Source organism: Ips typographus, linkage group LG4, assembly GCF_016097725.1.
Source record: "Ips typographus isolate SLU linkage group LG4, UJ_Ityp_2.0, whole genome shotgun sequence".
Lineage (NCBI taxonomy): Eukaryota > Metazoa > Arthropoda > Insecta > Coleoptera > Curculionidae > Ips > Ips typographus.
In genome coordinates, this window is record NC_138425.1 from 3,257,148 (window position 1) to 3,284,629 (window position 27,482).

At 33.9% G+C, this 27,482-nt stretch overlaps 5 protein-coding genes and 1 long non-coding RNA gene across 6 annotated transcripts; 4 read left to right on the forward strand and 2 right to left on the reverse strand.

Annotated features, from left to right (window-relative positions):
- Positions 1-799: 799 nt before the first annotated feature.
- SmD2 (small ribonucleoprotein particle protein SmD2) lies at positions 800-1,359 on the forward strand. The gene has a single exon (XM_081978328.1). The coding sequence runs from the start codon at positions 923-925 to the stop codon at positions 1,274-1,276; it is 354 nt and encodes a 117-aa protein (XP_081834454.1). The 5' UTR covers positions 800-922; the 3' UTR covers positions 1,277-1,359.
- A 383-nt stretch (positions 1,360-1,742) lies between these two features.
- On the reverse strand, positions 1,743-10,840 carry LOC145727468 (ATP-binding cassette sub-family C member 4-like). The gene is made up of 17 exons (XM_081977036.1): positions 10,100-10,840; positions 8,870-9,112; positions 7,344-7,780; positions 7,128-7,284; positions 6,813-7,026; positions 6,617-6,758; positions 6,326-6,559; positions 5,634-5,818; positions 5,423-5,575; positions 5,117-5,356; positions 4,911-5,065; positions 4,492-4,852; positions 4,229-4,433; positions 3,765-3,995; positions 3,470-3,704; positions 2,336-2,706; positions 1,743-2,278 (listed from the first exon to the last, which is right to left on the reverse strand). Exons 1-17 carry the CDS (start codon positions 10,174-10,176, stop codon positions 1,890-1,892), a joined length of 4,029 nt encoding a protein of 1,342 aa, XP_081833162.1. The 5' UTR covers positions 10,177-10,840; the 3' UTR covers positions 1,743-1,889.
- Positions 9,119-10,201, forward strand: LOC145727467 (15-hydroxyprostaglandin dehydrogenase [NAD(+)]-like). The gene has a single exon (XM_081977035.1). The coding sequence runs from the start codon at positions 9,201-9,203 to the stop codon at positions 10,023-10,025; it is 825 nt and encodes a 274-aa protein (XP_081833161.1). The 5' UTR covers positions 9,119-9,200; the 3' UTR covers positions 10,026-10,201.
- A 5,213-nt stretch (positions 10,841-16,053) lies between the features above and the next one.
- LOC145727469 (armadillo repeat-containing protein 7) lies at positions 16,054-18,597 on the forward strand. The gene is given in 4 exon segments (XM_081977037.1): positions 16,054-16,274; positions 17,639-17,806; positions 17,865-18,127; positions 18,129-18,597. Coding segments are annotated over 4 exon segments (924 nt in total). The 5' UTR covers positions 16,054-16,165; the 3' UTR covers positions 18,513-18,597.
- Positions 18,598-19,526: 929 nt separating this feature from the next.
- Positions 19,527-20,643, forward strand: LOC145728326 (uncharacterized). Its single transcript, XR_014178052.1, has 2 exons — positions 19,527-19,595; positions 20,350-20,643. It is a non-coding gene; the product is annotated as an uncharacterized LOC145728326 (long non-coding RNA).
- Positions 20,644-22,273: 1,630 nt separating this feature from the next.
- Positions 22,274-25,921, reverse strand: Fcp3C (Follicle cell protein 3C). Its single transcript, XM_081977555.1, has 4 exons — positions 25,764-25,921; positions 25,538-25,663; positions 25,288-25,476; positions 22,274-22,507 (listed from the first exon to the last, which is right to left on the reverse strand). Exons 1-4 carry the CDS (start codon positions 25,770-25,772, stop codon positions 22,319-22,321), a joined length of 513 nt encoding a protein of 170 aa, XP_081833681.1. The 5' UTR covers positions 25,773-25,921; the 3' UTR covers positions 22,274-22,318.
- Positions 25,922-27,482: the final 1,561 nt, after the last annotated feature.

Here is a 27,482-nt window from a genome sequence, read left to right on the forward strand (position 1 = left end):
TTAAAAAATGTCCAAAAAAAAATATCATTATTATTATCAAAAAATCGTCGTTTTCGATTATAAAGTATACATTTCTTCCAAAACGGTTGGTATTTTGAAAAATTACCAAATGGATAAAGTAAAAGTAATTTTTGATACTCCAAGGCTTTATAAAATGTTTCCAAAGCACCCAGTTGAAGGTAAAGGCAAAATAGAACATTATTTCAAAAATTTCCGCTACTGATGTAAAATCGATCGATTTTACACTAAAAAAGTGCGTTTCTTAGGAAGCTAATCCTGCAAAAGTTGCTCTCGGAGATATTTACAAAAAACTATATTTTTTTGAACTGTAATAATCTTCAGGGATAACAGTCATAACACTCAGTCGTCTCCACAAAAAATGTATTAGGTTTGGTTAGGATAGGTTTATAACTTATTTGAAAAATGCCCTCCATGTTTCGACCGCAATAGCAACTCATCATCAGGGGCCAGTTCAAAAAATTACAATATCGAGCTGTCATTCTGTATGGGGACATCAGACCTGGGGTTAAGAATTTATTAGTTTTTAAGGGGACACTACAATCACTACAGAATCTTTGAATTCATATTAGTATCGATCGCAACAGTATCGACAGATTAAAATGTGGACGTCATCGTACATTACTATAGTGCGCTCAACGATTAAACGAATTACAGAAAACTGTAACGCGTAGAGTTTATGGCACGTGACATCTTGCGGAAATCACTTATAGCTTCACGTGGTAGTGAGCGTTCCGACAGAACACAGCATGACATTATTGACATACGCGGCTTTTCACTTAAGCGTATTCCTAACCCTACTTTGTAGACAACAATCAAACCAAACACATCCAAACTAGATTGCAATTTTTCATAAAAAATCGGATTAATTCATAGTGTAAGAGGGTTTTAATCGTCTGTAAACATGTCACTGACTAAACCGAAATCTGAGATGACATCTGAAGAGCTGCAGGCTCGCGAAGAGGAAGAGTTCAACACCGGGCCCCTTTCCGTCCTCACCCAATCAGTGAAGAACAACACTCAAGTCCTAATCAACTGCAGAAACAACAAAAAGCTGCTAGGAAGAGTCAAAGCGTTTGATCGTCATTGTAATATGGTCCTGGAAAATGTAAAGGAAATGTGGACTGAACTTCCTCGACCTGGTAAAGGAAAGAAAAAGTCAAAGCCAGTGAACAAAGATCGATTCATATCCAAGATGTTTCTGAGAGGGGATGCTGTTATTATGATAGTCAGGAACCCATTGGCATCAGCTAGTTAGGAAGTTTTGTGACTGCTTTATACTATAAGAACTTAACTTTAGAATTTGTATTCTTTTCATGTGAATAAAGAATTTTTTCCATACATTGCCTAGTTTTAATACCATTTTTGTTCAATATTCAACATAAGATGCTTATGTACCTTTATCATATGCTACTATCATGTTTTAAATATACAGGGTGATTCCAAAGTTGGTGCTTTCCTTTCACCTGCGAATAGGGCTTCAAAAAATAAGCTTTTTTTTCCTTTGACGCTTTTTCGAAATATGAACAATAACGAAGATACAGGGTGTCAAAATTTTACTGTAATTTCGACAACATAATTATTCCCACAATGGCTGGTACACATCTCATTTTTGTCAAAAACATAAAAGCGGCTGGAACTAATGTTCTATGGTCTCAAAGACATGCATTTTTTACACAAATTACTTATTTGCTTCAATAACAAATAATGAAATAAAAATCGAATCAAATTAAATTCATTTATTACATTAACAACTTGTGTTTGATTCTTAATAGCAAATTATCATTTTCAAAGCTTTAAATTGCAATGAAAAATATTCTGAAAACTGTACACATATAGGAACTAAAAAACTACCTACATAAATATTTTAATCATAATGGTACGGCACCAAAACCGGCTTCAAAATTCTCTTTGGCAATTTGATACAGGCTCTCCGAAACAGATTTTCCAGTTTGGTGTACCATCCCGTAAAATATTCCACTTTTGTCTTGAAGAAGAACAAATGGATGATTGTATTCTTTGACGCTGCCAGCATCCATTACGAGTACTTTGTCAGAATCCATCACCGTGTTCAGTCGATGGGCAATTGTAAGTACAGTACAATCAGCAAACTTCCTACGTATGGTATTCTGGATTAAGGCATCAGTTTGAGGATCTACGTTGGCTGTTGCTTCATCCATAACCAGTATTTTGTTGTTACGCAAAATTGCACGTGCAAGACAGACCAATTGTCTTTGACCTACACTGAAATTAGTGCCACCTGAGAAAAAAATCATTAACTGTATGATTCGCAAATCGACAACTAGAAAATTAACACCTTCTGACATTTGAGAGTTTAATCCCAAAGACAAATCTTGAACGGCCTCTTTCAGCTCTACCTCCTCCAAGGATTTCCACAGCTGGCTATCAGTAAATTCCTCAAATGGGTCCAAGTTTTTCCGCATTGTACCCGAGAATAGTACTGGTTCTTGCGGAATTATTGAAATTTTTGGCCTCAAATCGTGGAGTCCTATTTCAGTTATGTCGATGCCATCAATAATTATGGATCCGGATGTTTCACTCAGCTGGAATAATGCGTTGATTGTGGATGACTTTCCTGCTCCGGTTCGACCAACAATGCCGATTTTTTCTTTGGGTTCCACTAAGAATGTTAAATCTCTTAGTACTGGTGGGTCGGTGGGAAAATATCTGCAAACAATTATATATAATGTAGAGAGCACATATTGAACTGGATAAAGAGGTTGTAGAAATGTCAACCAAAATACAGTTAAGTTATAAAAGCATTCAAAGTTTTCAAAATTAACGAACCTTAGTAATACCATAGCTCATAATAGCCGATTTTGTGAATTTATTTTTCTACTTACATAGGAAAATTATTAACAAAATGGCTTTGGTAGGTCACAATTCAATAATAGCTTTAGGGACCATGAATCCTTGACCTTATATTAAATATTAAGTTCGCTTTGAAATTCAATAGCTTTTGCAATTTTCATATTCTCCAAAAGACTTAACTCTTACAGCATTTATTGTAGGAAACATCAATTGCGATTCTAAAATCTTTTGAGACCGCTCATCTGCATAAATCTTAGTAACATTCCATGAAGGTATTTCAGCCATAAGTTCCATCTTTGGGGAAATTTTCTGCCCCTTTTCAGTGGTGCTATGAGTTGATCATACTTTGGTCACGACATTTATTTATTTATTAAAATTGCACTGTCATATATACTCAGTTTTAATTTTTTTTTAAATGTCTAAAACATAGTCCTGTAATCTAATTATAGCCTTCAAGTTTTACAATTTAGTTAGTTCACTTCCCTTCCAGTACGAAAACAAAAACTGTTTTACTCTCTTACAAGCAGACTATATGATTGATTATAATTACCATTTCTCCAGAGAAGTTTATTAAAATAGTGTGTATCTAATATAGCAAAATGTTCTGTGATATACATACTTTAAAAACACGTGCTTAAACTCAATCCGTCCCTCACTAGGCCATGACTTTGGAGGTTTATTGGCAGGTTTAGATTCTAAATCCGGTTCGTGTTCAATGGAACTGTACTCCACCACTCTTTCAACTGAAGTCATTTGATTTTCTAGCTCTGTGGACTGTCTCATTCCCCACTGGAACATTCCCGTCAAACTTATCGCTTGTGTAATGGCCAATCCTACGTTGCCTCCAAATTTTTCTAAACAATTATGCACAGATAAGTCACTAATGTAAATTAATAATTACAATAAAAAATTACCATTTCCCATAACCAAGAAACTAAAGGTAACTAACGAAATGTAAATAATACAGACGAGATCCAGCCAATAACCAAACGCCCTGGATGTGTAGATAAATGCAAACCATGCTGAACTGTGCAAATCTTGATGAGCATCAAACTCTTTGACCAATATCTCCTCAGCTTTGAACGCTCTGATTGTGGTCAAGCCTTGTAAAGTAGCGTTTAAGTGGGAAAAGACTGGACTTCTAGCTAAGTACCAAATAAATATACTTATAGTACCTATTCATTATGTGAATATTATGATAAATACATTTGCAGTAATTTGTATAATGTAGTGAAAAATGCAGGTAGTAATGTAGATTGCTGTAGATCACAAAAAACGTGTGACAACATAAATTCACATGTAAGAATATTGACAGTTACAGTAAAATTTACAAAGTAGTAACTAATATTTTAGACAAGAAAATAAAATGTATACTTACTAATTCCTTCTAATCTCTTCACACTTCTACTAGTTTTCAAATAAAACATCCTCATAAGCTGGAAAACTACTCCAATCAACAAAGTAGGTAATAAAATCCAAGGATTCACTACGCCCACAACTATTATAATAGCAATAAGTGTAAGTCCAATTTGAAGGACATCCAGTAATGTAGCTGTGAGTGTTTCATCAATAGATCCTATATCCTGAAAACAATCAATGAATATTATTTAATCTAACCAATCATGATAGGTAATTGACAACCTTCGAAAATCGGTTCAAAATTCTTCCAGCGCTGTTAGTATTGAAAAATCGCATCGTTGCTCTGGTAATACTTTGGAACATGTTGTCATGCAAGTTGGTGGAGGCTTTCATGCATATGGAAAAGAAAATGAAACCCCTACTCAGTGTGAATAACACTAAAAGGATCATCAAAGTGGAATAAATGTATATGCAGGTCTCTCTTGAAAAGTCCCAAAATTCATCGGTACTAAGAGTAATGTTTCTAAGAGGGAGGACTTCAGTTGGTTTGGCCGTTGTATTTAATTTCAGTTCGTTTATGAAAGTGGAGTGATTGTTGTCAAAACCATTACTAGTAGAGAAGTTTATTTGTTCGATGTTGACCCTGGAATTCCAAAGATCTGTAATTATAAACGCCATTAATTTCTTCTAAATGGTGTTACCAAAAGGTGATGAAATAATCGATAAGACTTCCAATACCCTGAGAAATAAGGAAGAAAAAGAAAGTTGCGACTATTGTACATTCATTTCCTCCAGCTTTAAAATAAGCAGCGTATACTTTAGAGTTAACAGATCCGCTGCTTCGTTGTTCTTCCACCTAAAAAAAGTTCCACAATTAATGACTGCGTTAGTAGCTACTGAAAAATACCTCTTGAGGAGCTGTGACTTCTACTGAAGTAGCACTATGTACTGAGTCTAATCTATCCCGAACTACTTTAGATGACATCCGTCTTCGAAGTTCCGTAGTGCTTCCTTCTTCCTCTTCTTCCGGATTTTCATTAGTCTCATTTTTCAACAGATTAGTAAAGTCTAAGCCACTACTCTGTAAATGTGTGTAGGTCCCTTCCACTTTTATTTCACCATCATCTAGATATATCAAATGGTCCACCTATATAAAAAATTGTCTAGTTGTTGAATTTAGAGCAATTTATGGGTGACAAAATAATATATTTACATCTTTTAAATATTGCAGTTGGTGCGTAACTAAAACAACCGTCTTATTTCTGAGAAATCCTGTGATACACTGTTCAAATAACGCTTTGCCTACATGGGTGTCCACCGCTGACAACGGATCATCTAATAAGTAGATGTCAGCCTGCTTGTAGACCTGAAAATACACTTTTATAAACTGACAGTTTGAGTTTAGCATGTAAAGTGGTACATACAGCTCTAGCTAAGTTAATTCTAGCTCTCTGGCCACCACTTAAAGACACGCCACGATCTCCAACAATGGTTTTGTCGCCGTAAGGCAACAACTCAAAGTCCCGCTCCAAAGAGCAGTTTCTTACAACGGTGTGATATCTCAGTTTATCCATTGGTAGACCAAATAATATGTTTTGCCTCACTGAACCTAAATAACCAGATAATAAGAGATGAAAAAATGTGAAAACACAACAATATGAGATCCAACATAAAAAATCCAAAATAATCTAAATGTCATATTTCAGGTTTTTGATTTGGACGCTTAAGTTATTCATAGTTTAGGAATGAATCAAAATGTCCTAATCGGGTGAACTGCATTCTCGTGCGGAAAAGTACCACTTTCCGCACTTGTTATGTAATAACTATTTTAATTTTATATTTTTATTTTTGACAAAGACAAAGGGTATTGCAAAAACGCCCTCACTGTGTTGTCTAGATCCTTTTGGATAAGGATCCTAAGAACCCAGTAAGCAGTAAGAGACTAGATCGGCAGGAAATAAGCTAGCCAATAGAAGAAGACATTTACAATAAACAAGATGGATTTCCTACTTCCATAGATTGAAGACTTTTGAAGAACGGGTAAAAACTTCAGAAAGTGAGTATCGAGCTTTTTCTGGACATAATGTATTAAACTGGCTTAATTACTACCACATACCTGCAAAGAGCCATGGCTCTTGTGAAGCATAACTGATCTCTCCATTAACTTCCAGCTCTCCAGAAATCAAGGGCAGTTCTCTCAGGATTAGATGCAACAGTGAGGACTTTCCACTACCAACTGGACCTATAACTGCCAGAAGCGTTCCAGGACCCACCGACACGCTGATGTTGGACAAAGTGTTTTCAGCTGATGTTTCCGACCACTTTGCTGTAGCATTTGTCACGTAAATACCTATAAATATAAGCCGCCGCATTATAACGTGTCTTTTTGTATCACGTCAAAGTTTACCTAAGTTTGGTAAACTTTTTGGTAAGACAGTTTGGCCTTTTATTCCGTTTTCTTTATCACTTTTCAAGGATTTAACTGTTTCAGTTTCTTCATACTGCATGAATTTATTAAGGCGATTAATAGAGACCAAGGTTTCAGCTACCTGCAAGAAAGCTATAGTAATCTGACGACCTTTTTTTACAATACCCTTACTTACCTGACCAATACCTTGTGGAAAGAACACAGTCATCGTTTGACGGAGAATACTATAAAAACTGGTTAGAACAAACACTTTTTCTGCTGTGATGTTGTTCCCCAGCAAAACGTAAGCCAAAATACTGCCAAACATTGATAATCTTGTACTGTAAATTATAAATGACAGTTGAACGCCCTTCATATAAGATCCCTTTTTGATTGCCTTTATTTCATTTCTGCAATAGGAACAGAAATACTGGTTGGCTAAACATCCTTATTTAAGAGTAAAAGATAATTGGTGAAAATAAGAGAATGCTTGGTTGTTGTTAGTGCTTACCGTCGTACCAAGCCTATGAGCTTCGCAAAAGGTTTTTCCCAGGCGTACATTTTAATCACTTGGATTCCAGATATTATTTCACTCATCAACCTGACTCTCTCATCAGTCCGTAAAGCAGTTTTTAAACGTAACTTTGACAAACTTTTACCAAGATATACTATAAAAAAATATATACATATAAATCAAAACTTTGATTTAGTATCATGGTTAACTTACTTTGAAAAGGTATAAACATAATAAGCAGAAGCACTCCTATTACAGCCGAAACTCCCACTTGCAGATACATAAGGTAAGTGCACATAGCCGTTTGCAGCGGTCCCAACCATAAATAGTGAGCAAAAATTACTCCAATATCAAAACGGTTAACGTCGTTGGAAAGAAGATTCACCATCTGACCTACTGTCGTATGGGCTAATGCAGCTTTACTAAGTTTTAGCGATTTTCTATAGATAAGTGAGCAAGAAGCTACTCTCAACTTCATCCCTAAGTGTAATACCCCCATCATATAAGGATGGATAACCAGAATATTGATCAGGGAGCAAAACACCACGCCTCCGGCATACCAATAAGCTTGACTTAGGCTAACTTCTTCACGTCCATCACTGGGGGTGTAGAAGCGAATGAGTTGACCCAGGAAGTATGGCTGTATCATCCTGAAAAATTTGGTTGTTTATATCACTTAAAAACTGTTACACTTCTTTAGAGTGGAGAAAATACCAAAACATTGTGATCAGTAATTTATGGAGTCAATAACGGTTATGGTTTTGTAGAACTGTAGTCAGTTTTGAACAAATGTGTGATTCCGAACGTAGACTTTTTTTATAAGGCAGCAATAACTTTTGCATCTCGAGGTTCTCTAGCAAACTTGTTCAATCACCATTCTGGCATCTTTAGTGTTGCCTTTAAGATTTTTAATGGTCATATCACTCTTTTCGGTAGCTTTACACTCTAAATTTAGTGACTACCTTTGCGTCTAATCTACTTCAACATATCCATCTCTGCACTTTTGATGCTTCAATAACTATTTGTGTGATGAATTTTTTACTTCCTCTAGCAACATTGTCAACTGTTGCAGGTTTAAACATTTAAAAGAAGCTAGAAAGAGTAAAAAACTAACCATATAGAAAACCAATGCTTCAAAAAAATCTATAATGCTACTGCAATTAAACTTTGTTTTATTAAATAGACTTTATTATCAAAGACGAAGGTATTTTTACAAGCATTGTTTACAAGCATGACTTGTCCTAAGTATAATACTGTAATTATGGCATAAAAATACAATCTTATCGGCAATCGACATTATAAAACTATTGATTTTTCAAACAAACAGAGTGCTCTCTTTTAGTAAGTCAATATCCATATCATTGTTAGTATTATACTGTTTAATTATTTAGTTTTCAATCTATAAAATAGATAATCTAAAACCACAACAGTTGGAATTCCAAGACAAGATCAGTATAAGTGACAATAAAGTAATAAATATATCATTTGCAATTATTACAATAGTATTATAAATTATAATATCAATAACGTCCAGCAAATCGTTCACATTTTATGACAGCACAGGGATCAATGTTGTTGAATTTGAAGTTAATTAATTATGTCCAAATTTTGAGTAATTTCTTTTGCCATTTTATTGCACTGAAGCAATGACGTTTTTGAATCAATTCTTGCTTGAAATAGTTTCATCCTGTATGTCAGTTTTTTGCAAAAAAATAACCTTAACTTTGGTTAATACTTACCTAATTGACTCTGATATGAAAAGTACCAAGCCCAAGAACACAAACTCCCATCCAAACACTTTGAATAAAACTTTTAGCAAAGATGGGGATCTACTTTTAGCTAGTGCGGATATTTCCTCGTTGTTCCAGAATTTTTCTGTCAGACTTCCCAGTCTGGATGATTTGTGTTCTGACAGTGTTTCTGTGAGGTCTGAATCTTCCAGATCTTGTTTAGCACCTTGCAAAAACGTTGGTATGGTATACCTGCAAGTCAAAGTGACATTTGATTGAAATGACAATTACAATTTGTTTATAAATTATTCTTTCAAATATCAAAATTGTTTGTTCAAAAATGGATGCTATTTGCGGAAAGGTAGCACTAATTACGGGTGGGGCAAATGGAATCGGAGCGGCATATGTTAAGAGATTATTCAAAGCTGGAATGGGAGGGTGCACCATAACAGACATAGATGAGAAGAATGGAGAAGCATTGGCTGATCAAATGAATAATTGCTATGGCAAAGGGAAAGCTATATTCATTAAAGCTGATGTGACTGACAAAGAAAGCTTCGAATGCGTGCTCAAAGAAAACATGAAGAAGTTCAAACAGCTTGATCTTTTGGTGAACAATGCAGGTATTCTTAGAGACAGAATATGGGAAAAGTGCATAGATCTAAATATCAAATCGACTGTTCATGGTAGTCTACTGGGAATTAAGTACATGGGAAGGAACAATGGCCATTGTGGTGGTACCGTAGTGAACACTGCTTCCATTTTAGGATTGCAAGGCATGGCAGGTGCACCTTGTTACACTGGAACCAAGCATTTTGTCATAGGATTCACTAGATCGATAGGCACTCAATTTTGGTTTGACCTAACTGGGGTAAGATTTATGGCAATATGTCCGGGTGTTACTGAGACGCCGATGATCACCGATGCGGAAAAGTGGGTGTTTGAAGGATTTCCTAACCTAGGCAAAGTATTAGTTGATGGATTAGCTTGTGAACCCTCTCAACCGGTAGAAGATCTAGCTGAAGGATTAAATACTATGTTAAACGAAGGTGAAAACGGTACATATTGGGTGGGCGAAGGCTCCAATCCTATATACCAAGTGATGATTCCTCCAATTCATGACATGAAAGTTAGTTCGTGTAAATCACCAAAAGGTCGATGTTAGTGTGATTTGAATTGGATACTGTCCTGTGTGATTTGAATTGTTGAACTCTTTTAAAACACTATAAACCAACTTACCAAAAAGTTGCTGCTGATAAAGGAAATGCATCTTCTCTAGGATTAGGTTTCCTTGTAATTTTGACTCCACCATCCATAATAAAAATATATGTGTAATTAGGAGGTTGGGTGAAAACGTTCTCCTCTTGGTTAGCCAATCAGTATAATCTGCAAAAATAGATTTTGAACTTAGTGAGTGGAACAAGATAAACACTTTAAGTATTTTTTACATAGTGAGATTTAATATTCAGGTAAAGAGGTTCGTTTAGTGCTGCGCTAACCTACGCTAATTTTTGCAATATTTGACATAAGTTTGAAGTTTCAATATACAAAAGCCGCATTGATAATAACACATCAATTAATAATCGCTAGACAATTTTCTTATGAATGCAGTGAAATAAATCGATTATTAATAAACTCATAGTAATAGTGTGAGTGTTGCCTTTACGACAAAAACAATAATAAGATATTGTTACAAAGACCGCATATCCAGATTCACATTTCCTGAAGTTTTGAGAAAAATTAGGAGTTACTTAGGATATGATTTCCCTTCCAATTGTCATGCTCTAGCATTCAATATTCTCAAGGCTCTGAAATTTTTGCTAGAAGTCAATCATAACATAGGTATTTTAAATAGAACACCGCATATATTATTACATAATATTTGGAATTTAGACAAAAATCTGAACAATGTCATGTACGGTGAAGGTATTTGCAAATCGGAAAACTTGCAACAAAAATGTAAATTCACAGAAATAAACTTAAAACTATTAACACACACTATGGTGTTAGAATCTAATATTGGTGTTATAATCTGTTCATTGGCAAAACTGAGAATTAACTTTAGTCAAATATTGCGTGTACCTGATAATAATACTGCGGAAATGACTGAATGTATTGTTCTATCGCCTATTGCCGACGGAAAGTCTAGCCAAGAATGGAATAATAAAAAATAGTATACTTTCAGAAGGAGGAAACGTGGTTCGTTCTAATCAATACAACTGTCTTACTTGACCTACACATGCATCAGTTTGCCCTCTTAAATGAAATGTAGTGCACATGTGGTTAGCCAGAATAAATATTCTTATTAAAAAAAACACATCATCATAAGACTATGTAGTGATGTAGTATAATTCAAATATATTTTTTTTTGTCAAACATAACTGAATTAACTGAACACAATTTTTAAACTGTTTTCTAACTTTCGCAGTTGCTCACCATTACGATACAAAATGATGATTTACACAATAAAACACTACACAATGCTAAGTATAGAGCAAATATTTGTTTCCAAGTTACTGACCTTACCATTTTATACTTCGTTTGATAAATTAATCAGTACAAATATTATTTTATAAATGTGTGTATGAATATGGTAAATAATCATTTTTAAAGTGTGATTTGAAGTAGTTTCTCAGGATTTAGTTACTTCGATTCAATTTGGTTTAAAGCAAAATTTTGCTAATAATTAATTATGATCATTCTGCCATTCTGCCAACTGTCGGAATATGACCTATTAATAATCAAGTGAAGTTAGTATTAGCATCCATACACCAGTACTCACATAAGTTAATTAGAGAGAAAGTAAATTTGCTCTTCATTTATAAAAGGTTTGAAAAAACGTTGACCAATCAAAAAATTCATACTAAATCTAAATAAAAAATAAGAATCAATTAATGAAGGCAAGTAATATCTGTGTTTATGTCCGAAAGCTGTTTTGTGTGTGTTTTTGTTTGTCCCATACAACAAAAGAGGTTTGAAATTAGTAGCATATTTGTGTGGAACATTGTCATTTCTGATTCAGACTGATTACACGCAGCCAATTTGATTCTGGCAAAAATTAAATAGTTTCTAGACATAAGATAATTGTTTTAAAAAAATACATATTGTCTATGTATAGTTTGGAATTAGTAGAAATTCGTTAAGATATAATGAATTAAAGATGAATGATACAAGAAAGTAAACAAAAAAAACAGTTTAAGCAAGTGTTTTTAGTCTTTAAGTGAAATAAAATTCTAAGAGAGGGTGAAGTTTTTCAGTTTTTTCATATTATACAGAATGGTCAAAAAAAGCTCAAGACATGGACAAAGGACGTTTTTCAAATTGAACACTCCTTATTCTTATAATTTTCTCTGATTCTCTGTTCAAAATTAAGGTAAGTTTGTATTAGGTCACTTATTTGAAAAATTTATTCTTTAAATTGATACATTGCACCACCCTGTAACTGTCAAAATAATCGAGTTATTGAAGGTTAAAGTAGTAGCTGTCAAATTCATTCAAAACTGTCTTTATTATCAAACAACTCGTTTATTTGCAACACCACTTTTATATGTTAAAGGTTAGAAAATATAATGGGCTTTCCAAAAATATGGTCGTTTGTGTTGATAGGGTGCTTTGTTTGGCCGCCAGACGGCTCCAAAGCTAACTAAACGTTATAATAATCCGCTTAATTGCACTATTTTTGCTAGAGTTTTATACGTCAATGGATAGCCAATGCAATGAGCTTTCTAACAGTCAATTTGAATGGGTAGGTTAGACGGTTTGGCCGCTAGAGGGTGTCAAACAATTTTTTGGTGCATTCTTTCGTTCAATAACTAGGTTATTTGCCACACTTTTTATAAACTTTTATACGTTAATAAATAGCCAATAAAATAAGCTTTCTATTGACGTATAAAAGTTGATTGGGTTAGGAGTACGGTTTTGTCGCTAGAGAACGTGAACATTTTTAAAAGTAAAATTACAAAATTCATAATTTTTCATTGTTTTCCAACGGAATTCATTGAAATTACCAAACTTTATTTATGTTTAAATTTGAATGGTAGATTTACAGAAAAAATTATTTAATGCATTTTTTTTATAATTTAGACGTTCCCAATTCTATTTGTAGTTTTCAAAATACCAATGTCCCTCCCGTAATACCCATTAAATCCTAAAATTTGTACACCATAATGCTCCAGCGGTTTAACCCTCGTATTAGGTCCCCGTTATGCAACGATAAGGTGTTTTTTATTTTCTTTTCCTAACGAAAGCTAAGTTCAAGTGGCGCTTATTTTTTCTAATTAAATATTTTATTGGTCAGACTGTCCATTTGAAATAACTAAGTATCTTATTATTACAATAAATATCGGAATCAAATTTCAGCAATGACCGGCAAAATAATATTTATTATGCAAATGGTTTAGCTTTTGCAATCCAGACACCAGACTGTCTAACTATTTTTGCAGTATCCATATTGATTTGATATTTCGATTTAATTCCGAAACAAGCTCGTTTGAATTACCGTTTTACCATGAAATAACATCCTGTATAAAATGAAATAACTTAATTTTGTGTGATTAAAATTCTGGGGTTTACCTGGTGAAATCGGGCAAATCGAGTCAATTATCAGTAATTTGCGGTTCATATAGATTATTGTTTAGTGGATTTTCTAATCAATATTACCTGGAATGTTTTTTGAAAATTCAGAAACAAATTTAAATTAACAGTGAAATTTGCAAAAACTTTCTAATATTACAATCCTTTTTACCACTTACAAACTATATGAATATATTTTATTATAAAATGCTTTGTAACGATTTCTTACTTGCTTTACTGAATATTTTCAGATGCGTCTATACTAAACAGTCGCTTACACTTTTTTATATTGCGCAATATTTCGCTAGTTAACTAGTTCACTTGCAAATTCCAAACAATAATTCAAAATAAACACACTAAAAATCATTAAACACATCACATTTAACCCACAATTTGTTGATATTGTTCTATTGCCCATTCAGCAACTAACCCATACAAATTTTAAATTAATCAATACAATTTTAATTAAAATGTTTATTTCGCGCGACCACTAAAACCGGAAAGCATGCTGGTCAGACTGGGCCCATTTATGTTCCCGTAACGTTTGCCAAGCTTATTTCGATAATACACATACAACGTATTCGTTATGTCATTGAATTTTCCCACAGATGCGCGGGTCTCAAGGTTTAGTTCAAACAAGTTTAACACAATGGCCCTTGTATTATCAAACACTATTAAGTATTAATTGAAAAAAAGTTACGGATCGCCCTCGTAGAAAATCGAAAATAGGACATAAATTGCCATGTTACGTAAGTGAGCTAAATGCAGAGTTTCTTTAAAATAATCAATACCTAATTATTACAACAATATTTTTTATACGCACCGCATTAGCTGTAGTTGGTCCATTTCATATCTCACGGCTTAAGCTTAAGACATTAGCTGTGATTTGATATCGGCCAGCTGCAACTACAAGTTCCTAGTTATCCGTTCTTTTAACTGTTAATAAGGAAATAACAGCTATCGCTATAGGAAAAACCTATATGTTTCATAGATAATGGTAGCTAAACCGATAACAAAACACTCTTAATTATACCGGAAGCACGTAAACTAAAACTGACCTATTTTCCTGAGTGGAACCATTTGCAAATTAAACAATAATTAACAATTGTAACAAAAGCCAGAATTATTCGGTTCAATGGAAAACATTAGGTAATTATACGTAAACAAGAGTTAGTGGAATCGAACGTTATTAAGTGATTAATACTCGATCATGATCAATCTAAAAGGAAAATACAATTATTTTCAATTTTGAGACGAATAAAAAAATGCGGAAAATACAAAAGCTTTAGTAACAGGGTATACATTGTAAATTGATACTTACTCATTTTTTAATAGATAATTGGTATGTTTTTGTCCCTCAGCAAATAAGCACAAAACGAAGAAAAAAGCAAAAAATGCATTAAAAAATCTGTCAAATGTTTGGTTGCTTTCATTATACATTACTTAATCATTGGAAGATATCAATCCTTATTAACTATTATTAACTTTAATGTCCGACAGGGCTATTATTTCATCAATATTTAGGTCAATTATCTAAAAAATAATGCCCTAGGGCGTTTTTCATAATGCCCTGAGATATGGCAACGTTCTTCAACAACCTGAATGACCTACCAATAAAACTCCTGATATTCAACGATCAAACGATATCAGTCAATTGTCTCTTTCTAATTCGCTTTCTCTTTTCAACTGTTTTTGTTAAATACTTATTCTTTGGCCATACTATGTAAAGTTTCTGAGGAACAGCCGCGTGCACGGCTTATTGGGACACCCTGTACAGGGTGGCCAATTTAGAATAAACTGTTCATCGCAGAGGATTGCGGTAAAATATGTTATCACTAAAACGGCCAAGAAAACTAAAAAAATATTTTTAAGTGTCTGAACCGCAACTGCATCTTAAATAAAAAAGTATAAAATTATTGGGGATTTTGCTACATTATCCTAATAAAAAAAACCAGATCATTAAAGTGAGAAATAAGCTTGACCTGTCTGGTTTCAGCCAGTGAATGACCGTGTATAGTCGATACTTTTGTATAGTATTAAATTAAATTTTCTTCAATTTTCCTACAGCTCTATGGCTTTTTTAAATATAATTTTACCTGCTTAAATGCGTCGTAATACTTTAAGCTGAGCTTAAGCTAAGTGTGGTTCAGGCACTCCATGGTATTTATTATTGTAATTGTATAGACAGATTTCATTCACCATTGATCAAGAATTTTATTTTAATTTTTTAATTTTTTGATGGTTTGTTAATGAGTTTTGTGCTTTATAATCACTTCTGACAGGTTTGGGATACTTATGTCACAATTACAAACATAAATTCGTGAGCTGTTTACATAAAATTACCAATTTTTGCAGACAAGCATTGTCACAACACGATCATCTTAGGCCAATAGACAAATATAATATAAACTATAAATCCGTTTAAAATTTACATTCAGCTCTGCAAACACTTATAGGCGTAAGCAGTTTTAGTAAAAATAAACGAATAAAAATTGTCTCAAAATTTAAAAATATCAAAATAAAAATTTTAATATCGTTTCTAGTACCACTTTGTTGTTCAAAGACTATAATTTGATATTTGACGGCTAGTGCTGTGAGCTGTCTATCGTTGACGTATGAGCATTTGAGGTTAGAATCATACGTCATCTTTGTTTATGAATTTTGATAATTTATTTTGTGTGTAAATGTTTCCCGGTTGATTTTCTCTTTATCTAATATTTTCGATAATTGGTCATGTTTAGTAGAAAGGAACAATTGATACAAAAAACTGGAGAGACTGGCGTAGGACGGTACGAGTTTTTGAGTCAACTTATCAACGAGTTTACCACTACTAAATCAACTGGTAAGTGTTTATTTTTTTATGGTGAATTTGACTTGTAGACTAAAAAACTTAAAAATTTTTATACAATGTCAATGAAAATCGTGTTTTTCTGCTATGTAACAGTGCAGTAAAGTTGTAAATCAAATAGTAAAAACATGACAATACTCACAAAAGTAATGTAAATTCCATCATGTACACACCCCCAGTATTTTCTTAAATATCTGTAACAAATACTTTATATGTACTTTTCATACTTATAACTTGGTAGCCATTAGTTACAGTGAGTCACCCAGAAAACTGGGAAGAAATATAATAAAAATGCTATTCCATAAAGGTAGGACCTACTAGGTAGCTAGATAGAGATAGAACTAGAAATTTAAACAGGACAGACTTGCAGAATGTCAGTCAGAGTAACATAAGAAAATTTCTTTTTATTTACCTATTATTTATTTATTTATTGACTTATTTACTTACATACATTCCTCTCAAATTGTTATGCTAAATTTACCTATTTCTAGGCTAAATTTAACTTTTTTATCAAATTTAGCTGGAGGCTAATGTTGAGATATGACAAGTCTTACAATTTATTGTAGATTGTGGATGTACCTAACTTGAGTCCCAACTATAGTTTTGTTGTTCATATTATCATACTTATTAGGTACTGTGTTATGTGTGCTATTAGGACCTATAAGAATACCAATTTTAAATACCTACCAAAAAGTAATAAAACAAATAATAGAAGGATATTGATGTTGGCTGGTCATTCATGGTGGTTCCTGGTCATATTGATAAATGAAGTAATATAACTTAAAAAGTAATTCATAATGTTAGTACCTTGGCATTGGTAAGGTCAGAAGACTTAAGTAGTCCCAATCAACTGTAGAAGTCTCTTCTAAACAATGTAAGACCAACAGGTTACTTAGTAACACAATTTCTGTCAGGTCCTAATTTTTTATTTATAAGATTGTTTACTGGTATGTGCTCACCAACTCTATTAGAGTATTTCAAAGGTTCCAGAAAGGTATATTGTTTGCTGCAAGATGAAAGCTGCAATGGTGAATTTAAAATATGGGAAAATGGTTAAATCAGATGTTTTTTGATGTTTATAAATATTGTGCTCATTTGGACTTAGCCTTTTATCCAAGTTTACTCATAAATTTTAAATAATGGTTTATTTTTATTTTTGTATTCATGAGACACTACTATTTTAAGGAGGGGCGATTTTTGACACCATTTTGTAGTACTATTTGCTAAATCAACAAAAAATAGAGATAAAATAACTTACTTTGGTGTGGTAAAATCAGTAAAAATTTGCAAGCGCTTAAAATACTCAATTGAAAATTTCAAAAAGAGCATGATAATTAATTTTAATAATTGTATTTCAGATGCCAGAAACCAGACCTTAGCAAATTTGGCCAACTTTGCATATGATCCAATTAACTACGACTACATTAAACAGTTACACCTAATTGACCTATTTCTGGCTCAGTTATCTGAAGCCTCAGAGGAACTCATCCATTTTTCTTTGGCCGGAATCTGTAATTTGTGTTGCGGTAAGAAAACATTTCTCGTTCATCTATAAATATGTAATGATAATTTTTTTTCATGTAGATCCAGAAAGCAGAGACTATATTTTTAGTTTGAATGGAGTTTCTTTAGTAACACAATATTTAGGTCATAAGAACGAGGATATAGCTTTAAACGCGTTAACGACGTTATTCTATTTGTTTGACGGTAGCTCTGCTATTATCCCGGAAAGTTTAATACCGAAAGTACTTTGCTATCAAAACAGTAATGATGCGCGGTATCGAAATTTGGGGCAGATATTTTTGGAAACGTATTTTACCCCCCAACAGATATCTGAGCACAAAAGTTAGTCGCATTGCAGTCGGAGACTCCGCCACTATGACAAAAAAGATAACTTCTCTAGATGTACAGAAATTCACTGAACTTAGCGGGGACTCAAACCCAGTTCATACCAGTCAACACCAACAGAGGGCCATAGTGCACGGTGCCTACTTAAATTCATTGGTGTCCTGTTTAATGGGTACCCAACTTCCTGGGGCAGGTTCTTTGGTCGTTAAACAGACTTTGAATTTTCCTAGCAAGTGTTTTGTCGACGATGTGGTTGTGGTCACTATACGTATCTTGGAAGTTCGTAAAATCATTAAAGTATCGTTTCAATGTGTGGTTGAGTCTGAGGAAAAAACTGTTTTGTACGGGGATGCCCATTTAGTAACTGATCGTTACTTTCAATAACGCCGCTATGTAGAAATGTTTTATTAATTTTTTAGGTAGTTGTGTATAAAAGTAGTTTATTATATGAGTGTTCAATGGAGTAAAACCGAATTTAAATTGACTTTTTACCCGATGTCGTTTCGCCTAAACGCAGAAAAACTGAAATAGGCCAACTGTTTAACTGTATTTCGCGTTTATGCGCTTGTTAAGAACGGAAATTTGTCCTAGCGGCAGGAACGAGGCAATTAAAATCATCTCGGCATATTTTGTGCAAAATTTGCTTACAAATCTGGGTTATTTAGAGAAAAATGAATAATTTATATCCTTATTCAATTAAGGGTGTGGGTATCTGTGTTTCCTTTGCGTTAAGAGTTTAATGAACTCTGTTGCTTAATTAAAATACGAGTTAAAATTTAATAAAAAATATACTAATATACACTAATTATTATACCAGGTATTCATAAGTAAGAAAACAGCTATACAGGATGAAGTCATTATCTCATTGGTTTTGAGAAAATCCAAAAACTGTTAAAAACAAAAGTTTTGGAAAATATTAAGCTGCATAGTATAAATAACTTTTTTCCACTCCTACAGGGATATTGGTTCATTCCTTAACAGTTTAGAGAACGGATAAGTAGGCAATTGCCGACGGTTGAACGAATACAGAATCCAAGACTTTCCGCAACTGTGCGATATGAAATAAACCAATTACAGGCAATTTTCAGCGTGCGATATGAAATAAACCAATCACAGACAGATAATCTTGAACGTAAACAAAATAATTCTCCTGATTGTCATCCTCACTGACAGTTGGCATCAAAACATTGCATTTTGGCTTATGTTTTGAGGCAATGAAAAAGCCGTTCAAGTTTCAGTTTGAGTTCAATTAAAATATAAAAAGATCTACTTTATTATATGATAAAGTAAATGATATAAACTTACAATTTACAATGAATCAAATCCATTCAACACCTAAACCTAAAAATTTAATCAGCTGTCACCCGGTGACAATCCGGGACACCGGTCAAACTTTGGCTGCGTCAAAAGTGGTAATGTAAACACAGAAACGTTTCAAACATTGAGTGTTTATTTGTGTGAAATTTGGTAAGTAATTCCAATTAGTCTTATAAAAAACTGTCCATATCGCCCTCGTCCGATTGAACACTCCGCCTTCGGCGTCGTCTTTTTCACCCTTGTTGTACAATAGAGTGTGGTCCAAATTGGTGATGCATGTATTGGGATCTCGAAAACGGTAAGAACTACAGAGTCGGTTAAATGGGGAAATTCCGGTTTCCAAATTAAATGATCTTTCTCCGTTTTCCGGAAAATTGGGAAAACGTCAGAGGCTGCATTTTAAACACTCTTTAACAAAGCCAAAGAGAGTTTTGAAACTAAGACTAATTAGAAAAAATCTATCGTCATTGGTTTCCGAGATATGGATGATAACTTTGTAAGCCATCTTGAAGGTGGCCATAAGAATTTGCACAGACAACAGAATCAACAGTGACTGAATGTCAACTAATGACTGAAATAAAAAATGACAATTTTGGAATAATTAAGACACATATGGATTTTGAAATTGTAACTTCACCCTGGAACTTTTTAGCAAAAATTTGTTGGATAGTTGGATAGACAAGTTGTCTTTTGAAGACATTTTGCCTCAGATCTCTTACACACAAATCCCAACTTAGCTGAAGCTATACAAATCGATGCATTCGACCATTACGTTCCCAATCAGATTCGATTAAGCCTACAGCAAAAAAAAGTCCATTTTAACCTGATTTTGGTGTATCTAGGATTTAAAACGTTTAGTCACGCCGAAAGCGTTGACCACACAATTTGACCTAAAGTTTTACAGGAGGTTGAAGTGGAGCAAAATGAGAGACGGCCGGTTTCGACGTCGTGGTATCAAGTACCAAGCCCATCGTCAACCATGAGACCCGCCCTTGTATGTATAACTTTCTACTGGCGGGGTTGCTCGCGGTTGTCGACCCGCGGTACTTACAGTGCGTGTCACCCCGCTCGTTCAGCTAGAGTACCACCTTAATAAGTACCCTTTTGCGGCGTTGCCACGGCGTACTATTGTCTCAGAACGATGTAGGTCAGAGTGTTTTTATGCCATTAAATTGTTCATTAGAAAAGGGGAAGAATACCTGTAGTTTGTATATTGGATTTTTTGTGGAAATTTGTTAGAAAGTGTTTGGTAACATTATAAGAAAAAATGTTGTGGTTGGGAAGTGGCAACGCGGCAGTTAGAAAAGGGGGCCCATCTTCTCGGACGATGACCATTGTGAAGTCAATGCGCTTCTGTCACTGAGTAGTAAACCCATTTTGAATTTTTCTTCTCGGTTTGGTCAAAATACCGTTTTTCTCTCATGTTAATTGTCTCCCAAAATGGGTGGTTTTTATGGCACATTGTTCATTTTTATCGTTATTTTTCCTCCAGATTTAAGTTCGATTTTAGTAATGTAAAACACCCTGTATAAGTCACCACCCATATTCGCAGCGGTAGGACAAGAATCCAAGCGAAAAATCAAGGTCGTACATCAAGTCGAGTCGGGTTGTTTGCGAAATGCAGACTTTAAAGCAAAACGGCCTGCAGGAGACTGGGGTGACCTCGACGAGGGTGACTCAAAAAACTACCTGGTTTTGCTGCTGCCGCCGGGACTGGTTTTAAATATGCTGGAATCCACCTCGAACGGCCCTTTGTTGTCCGCCACCAGCAATTTATTTTCTGTCTCGGTCTGGGCAGTCTTCCAGGAATAAAACGTTACTTGAAAAAAAATCGTTTCTTCAGGGTGTTTTCAGTAAAATTTCAAATCCAATGAAATTATTATAAAACCGTAACAAGTTACGATGCAAGTTAGTTAATTAGTTTTATGTGACACCTCAGATTTACGTATTATCGATTAACATTATTGATAAACATTATGTTATAGTTTTGTTTACAAAGTTGCAAAAAATTTATTAAAACAATATGGTTGTTTTAACTATCTTCTCCTCAGTTGTGTGTCTATTGGTTTCTATTAACAAAAAGTTAAAATGTATAATTTTTTAAATGACAAAATTTATGATTTTTTGTAACCATCTCTGTATGCAATTGTGTTTTCAACAGCCCAAAATGTTGTAGAAAAGTAAGTTCTCTGTTTGAGGGTGTCAAATATAATTATAAAAATTTCCAAAACGACAAGATATGATATATTTTAGTCGGATTGGACTAAACTAGTTTTAGCTTGCCGACGATTAGGTATTATTTTTCAAAATTTTTTAAATTGTCGATCGATGTTTCTCTTCTTGGAACACCGTGTATATGACGTATTTAGTTTCCTTAACAACTTTTTATGGTAAGTATCATTAGGTTAATACTATTAATAAATATACCAATTTGATGCAATCCATTTGAGCAATTAGCCTGCTTTTATCACATCGTAAGATTTTTTATTGTAAGCCAGTGTAGTTCTGTTTTCGCTTTGTTAAGCAATTCAAGAGAAAATCGAGCAGCTTTAGATCGGGTGATCGTGGGGGCCACTTTGACTCATTACCAAATTCATCTATTTGCAAAACTTGTTTTTCTATTCTTTAACAATTTACGCTTTAAGTGGCGGTAAAAGGCATCAGGCTTCATTATGTTGAAAAAACGTATTTGATCTTCTTGTTATAAAGTATACTGTGACTGCTAGATTTGAGGTAGATCATCTTTTCTTCATAGTACATCATATAAAAATCTACTCGGCACAAGAGATCAGAATTGATGAGGGGTTGGAGAGAAAGAAAAAACCCACTTAAAAATGTACTTACAAGCAGTTTTTACTCACAATCAACTACTTTCAAGACTTTTTAGTACATTTTGCTGGTAAATAGTCCTTACAGCAATATTCTCTTCCTGCAGAAAAATTGGTTGGATGCCATTTATCGCTGTGGTTCTTCACGAATAAGAAAGCCTTTTCTCTATGGACTTCATCTTTGTCGACAGTAGCGCAAATTATGTCACTGCTTTTTGGTAGATGCTTGATAATCTGTAATAAAAACATTAATAATAGAGATAGTATATTTGCTTGAAACCAAGCGGAATACAAGACACCACTTGTGGCATTTGCATATTGTGCTCTAAAAATATACGGAGAAATTTCTGATATACCATGCCATTGAGCATGGGTCATGCCAGAAAACTTGGAAGGAAACCGTGTATTTAGGCTACTAAATGAAAATAATTTGGAGAAGAAGATTTAGTTATAAAATTTACAATAATAAAAAAAAATTATGAAAAGGAGAAACACCCCTCTCCTCTGAATAATATTTATATAATGGAAAAAATAATTTGGTCTTGTGGCAAGTTGAAACTTACAATGTAGAATACCTAATATGATTTATGGAGAAAAGGAGAAACGGTAGATGGAACACAGGAGGCATAGTAGAAGACTAAAAGGGAGAAACCACGAGAAAGATGGTAAGGTGGAGTAATGTCTAATAATAACGACAGTGCTAGAAGCTAAAGAAGAAGTAAAAGAAGATATAGCCGTAATTTAGAATGTTATCATTAAAAAAATAAATTAAAAATTAAGTTAATATCAAACTACATTCAGGAAATAAGTTGTTTATATTATACATTTTTTTTCCTGCTGCTTATTTTCGTCACTTTCGTGCTTATTATGTCACAAAACAAATTATACTAAATGTTCCAGTTTGGTATTATTTCATGTGGTATTCCGTGAAATAACATGTATGTTATAACTATTTCACGGAATACCACATGAAATAATACCAAACTGGAACATTTAGTATAATTTGTTTTGTGACATAATAAGCACGAAAGTGAGGAAAATAAGCAGCAGGAAAAAAAATGTTAACAACTTGGCAAATCCTAACTTAGTTCTCAACAATAAGTGGCTTCAAAACAAACACTGATCAGTGAATCCAACTGGAAATGACAGCCTAAAAGAACTAACATAGGCTTAGTGAACCGAAAACCATTAAATGGTTGACATCAAACGATCGTTGAGCTTCAGGGATTTTGGTCAAATTTGCTAGTTGGTCTTTTAAACAGGCAGCTTCAGCTAGAATAAGCAGGTGATGACCCTTCTGGCCATATTACAGAAGGCCAAGAAAATTGTTGGTATTGTCCTTCAGGTGTTCGATATGATATCACGTTTCACACAAATCACGTCATAACACGTAATTTTTTTTAGAAAAAAATGCAAATGCAAAAAAATGCGAAGAGAATCACAGAATTAATCTTATTATGCAAAGTATTTACAACAATCAAATGTTGAATTTCCGCCCTCGTTCCCTAAACAAACGTTTTCGCACCCTTCACAAAGGTTGGGCACATTAATTATGTTCGAAATTTACCATCCAAGAGGAACAATAAAAATCAGTGTAGCCCACCTGACCCACCATCAAAAAAAAGTTTTATTCAGTGAGCATTGAAAGGGTGTGCTAATAGGAAAGAATAATTACTTCCCCTAAAAAACGAATCTCATTACACCCTCCATTGACCCCCGCCCACTTACCGACCGGACGTTGGGCATTTTCACAAAAAGTTCCCACAGATTTATTCTTCAGGGTTAAAATTGACGGTCTCGATTCAAGAAGGGCGCTTTTGGATATACAGATGGATGCAAAGGAGTGTTTTTTGTGGTTTATTAAGACAATATTGTAAGCACTGTACTTATTCATCAATTGATATTTTTTGTGACTTGCAATAACAGAAAGAGCCGGAACATACCTACAAAATATAACAAAATGCGTTTCTGAAATTTATGACAGTTATTTTGACAATTGTCAGTAAATTACTGGTAAATTACAAATTGTTTAAATAATAATAACTTCAAATTCGTCATTTTTCTCATCTCAAAAACCTTTTAAATAAATTTCAGTAAAAAGTGTCAAATCTTAAAATTAAGAACTTTTAATATGGGATCACTATGAACAACACTTTTCTATCATAATTGATCACGGTCATTGATTGTCTCATTGTAAACGTGTATCAAAAATCTAACGGACTAAGATCCAGGGTTCGGACAGGCCATGGAATCCTAATATTTAACTGTGTGGAAAAGTTTAAAACAAAACTGGCTGTTGGATACTATGACTGTTTTTTTTTTCACAAATAATTATTACTTAAAGAGGAAACATACAAAACAACGCAATATTAAGGGTAAATATCTCAAAAACGGTAAACTTTGAGAACCTTTTCAAGAATTCAACACCACAAAGTTATTTAATTTGTTAATAACAAATTTATGATCAACCTATCAGTCAATTTAGGGTTTTTGTATCCACTATTTGCAAATCATTTCCATACCCACACCACTTTCATATTGTATAATAAGGGAGGAACATTCTTAAGACATATGAATAACTAAACCCACAACGGACGCATATAAAAAAAACTCGATGTAATCAGTGCCCAGGTACCTAACGAAACAAACGAGGGGTTATTTAGCACCCTTCATGAATAAAACAAATTGAAGAGCCCCCGCCTGGTAGTACCCTGTATAACAATGTTTATGCTGCTGTGGGAAATGAGCTTTGTGTACATCCGTCCGGCGATTGTCCATGGCTAGCAGGGTGGATAATGAAATGCCCGCTTTAACAAAGGGAAAGGTGGGTGGTGGAATAAGACCCTATCTTAAATTACATATTTCTGTATATCGGATACACCCTTGGGGTAAGTAAATTGCTTTTGCGGACAGGATGTTATGACCCAGCAACAGGTTGAAATTTGGAAACTGATGTACAAAACTAATTTGGAACACACTATATTAAATACCTTTGAACTATATTAAATGCTTACCGCTTCTAAACACCTGTGGGTGCACTGTTTATTCCCGAGGGCGTTGTTCATAAAGGGAGTGTCGATTTCTTGGGTAAGCACTGGATCACCCTTTGGTTGGTCTTTTGAACCTTTTTTGAACTGACTGCTGAGAAACACGCCGCAGGTGCATGGGGTGTCTTCTGGGTCATGTGACGATGAATCAACTTCCTAAGATTAACCAAAAACTTTAATTTTATAAAAAAAACTATTTTAAAAAGTAATATCTTACCATTGAAACATATTTTTCTGTATTTCCTGGACTGCCTGAGCTAGTTATGTTGTTATCAACATTATGGCTTAGAACAGTAGAAGCCTGGGCTATTTGCGGTCCAACAACCCAAAGCAATAATAATAACTAAAATAGAAAATATGTATTAATCCTTTGCTAGTGCATTTCAGCCCGCATTACATCGAATTGCTTTAAATCGAGGTCAATGGCTATTCATAGAACTTACCCTAAGCATAGTTCAAATCGCTACGAGCAGCTCGATATGTTCACTAATTAGCGACAATTTAAGACTAATGCAACATAATCAAGTAATGATTAATTGGGTCAGCCATTTGACTCGGTAAAAGTGCTGATGATGCTTTGTAGAGCACGTTTGGTTGTTTATTGCCCGTCGGAGGTAAACTTATTGTGCTTTGTACAGAGTGTTTTAAGTTTAGCCGCACACAATGTAGTTATGTAGTATTTAATTAACAATTGATTCTAAGAACCATAGTAAACCCTTATACTTATAATTAATATTTTTAATTTTGTACTAAGTACAGGACAGTTGTTCTGCTTTAAAAGATGACCATTCACTTGAAATCATTGAAAACAGTTTCAGCCAAAGTCCGTACACAACACATTTCATGTAATAATATATTTTATAAAAAAATGCATGGCGTCAAATCTGGTAAACGTGGATGCTATCTATTTGGTGGGCCTCTGCCAAATTGACATAAAAAATGCCATCAGCTGCATGGTAAAGCAAAATTTTATGCCATTTTAAAATACTATTATTTTGATTTTGTGACTTCTCTTGTACCGAAAATTAATGCGCTTCTTAGCAAATATCGTGTTGTTTTGGGGATAGTTGCCGCACAATAGTTTTGGAACACCCTGTATAGCATTTCTTGACTAGCTAGCGAAAACGTAGCATTAGTGGTTGCGGAACAATTTTCTGAGAAATATTCATTGACGAGAACCGCATATCATTGATCGGTCTTTAGTAAAAAGGGTTATGTCTTAATATTTTGTATGCGGCAAATAAATAATGTATTAAAGTGTGTAAATAATACAATATACAAATCTGTGCTTTTAGGAGAATGAACAGTATTACTGTCAGTATTGAATATTGCCAGTATTTCGTCAGATTATCGAAATTGTCCTCAAACGGTCAATATCGTGTGAGGGCCGCTTAAAGGATAAACTAATAATTAACCTCTTTTACTTAAACGTTTGACAATTTGACTGATTTGGCAATAAGGCAATGTTAATGCATTTCTCCTATGCACCAGGACCTGGAAACATCCCTGCAGAATTAATAAAATACGGCAGAATTAATAGAATTGGAAGAGCAAGCAAAGAGCAACAGTGGACCATTTATTTTCTGTGAGCCAAATAGCATTTAACCAAGAAGTACCTACATCATCTGTTTTTTTTTTGGTACACCGGAGCTCTGAAAAATTTCTGGAAAGCCCTTGAGAAAAGTAACATCAGTGCTGAACTTTTAAAAGCTAATCACTATATGAAAACTCCACAGCCAAGGTCAAAATAGGCAATAAACACAGGTGGATTTAAAGTATATAATAATAGTAAATAATGTGCTACTCGACTCCAATTTCAATTTGATATGAATAGGCTCACTTTAACCTGCACAAGAGCCAGATAGTCGTAGAGAATATTAAAATATACCATGTAGAGATTTTAGATACATTTCTTCAAGAATCTACTATTCTTTCTACTAGTTTTAAAACTTATTTTTAGTAGGTATTTCCTTGAAAATATAGTTTATTTTAATATCTTTATTGCTAAAGAAGATAATAGATAAGATAAATCAGATCTAATACTACCATTAAACTCAGACCCATGATTTAGCAGAAATAGCTACTTAATTTCTTCTAGTAGGTAATAGAGGTTTTTAATACCAATAACGTGGTATGTAAATAATTTGTGAAGTAACCTTATT

Coding starts and splice junctions, on each gene's coding strand:
- SmD2 (XM_081978328.1), top strand. CDS start 923: ATGTCACTGACTAAACCGAAATCTGAGATGACATCTGAAGAGCTGCAG.
- LOC145727467 (XM_081977035.1), top strand. CDS start 9,201: ATGGATGCTATTTGCGGAAAGGTAGCACTAATTACGGGTGGGGCAAAT.
- LOC145727468 (XM_081977036.1), bottom strand. CDS start 10,176: ATGGATGGTGGAGTCAAAATTACAAGGAAACCTAATCCTAGAGAAGAT. Junction 5,576..5,633: donor GAATTAACTTAGCTAGAGCT/GTATGTACCACT, acceptor GTGTATTTTCAG/GTCTACAAGCAGGCTGACAT. Junction 3,996..4,228: donor GAAGAGATTAGAAGGAATTA/GTAAGTATACAT, acceptor TTTGGTACTTAG/CTAGAAGTCCAGTCTTTTCC.
- Fcp3C (XM_081977555.1), bottom strand. Junction 25,477..25,537: donor CAGAAAAATATGTTTCAATG/GTAAGATATTAC, acceptor GGTTAATCTTAG/GAAGTTGATTCATCGTCACA. Junction 22,508..25,287: donor CCCACAGGTGTTTAGAAGCG/GTAAGCATTTAA, acceptor TTTTTATTACAG/ATTATCAAGCATCTACCAAA.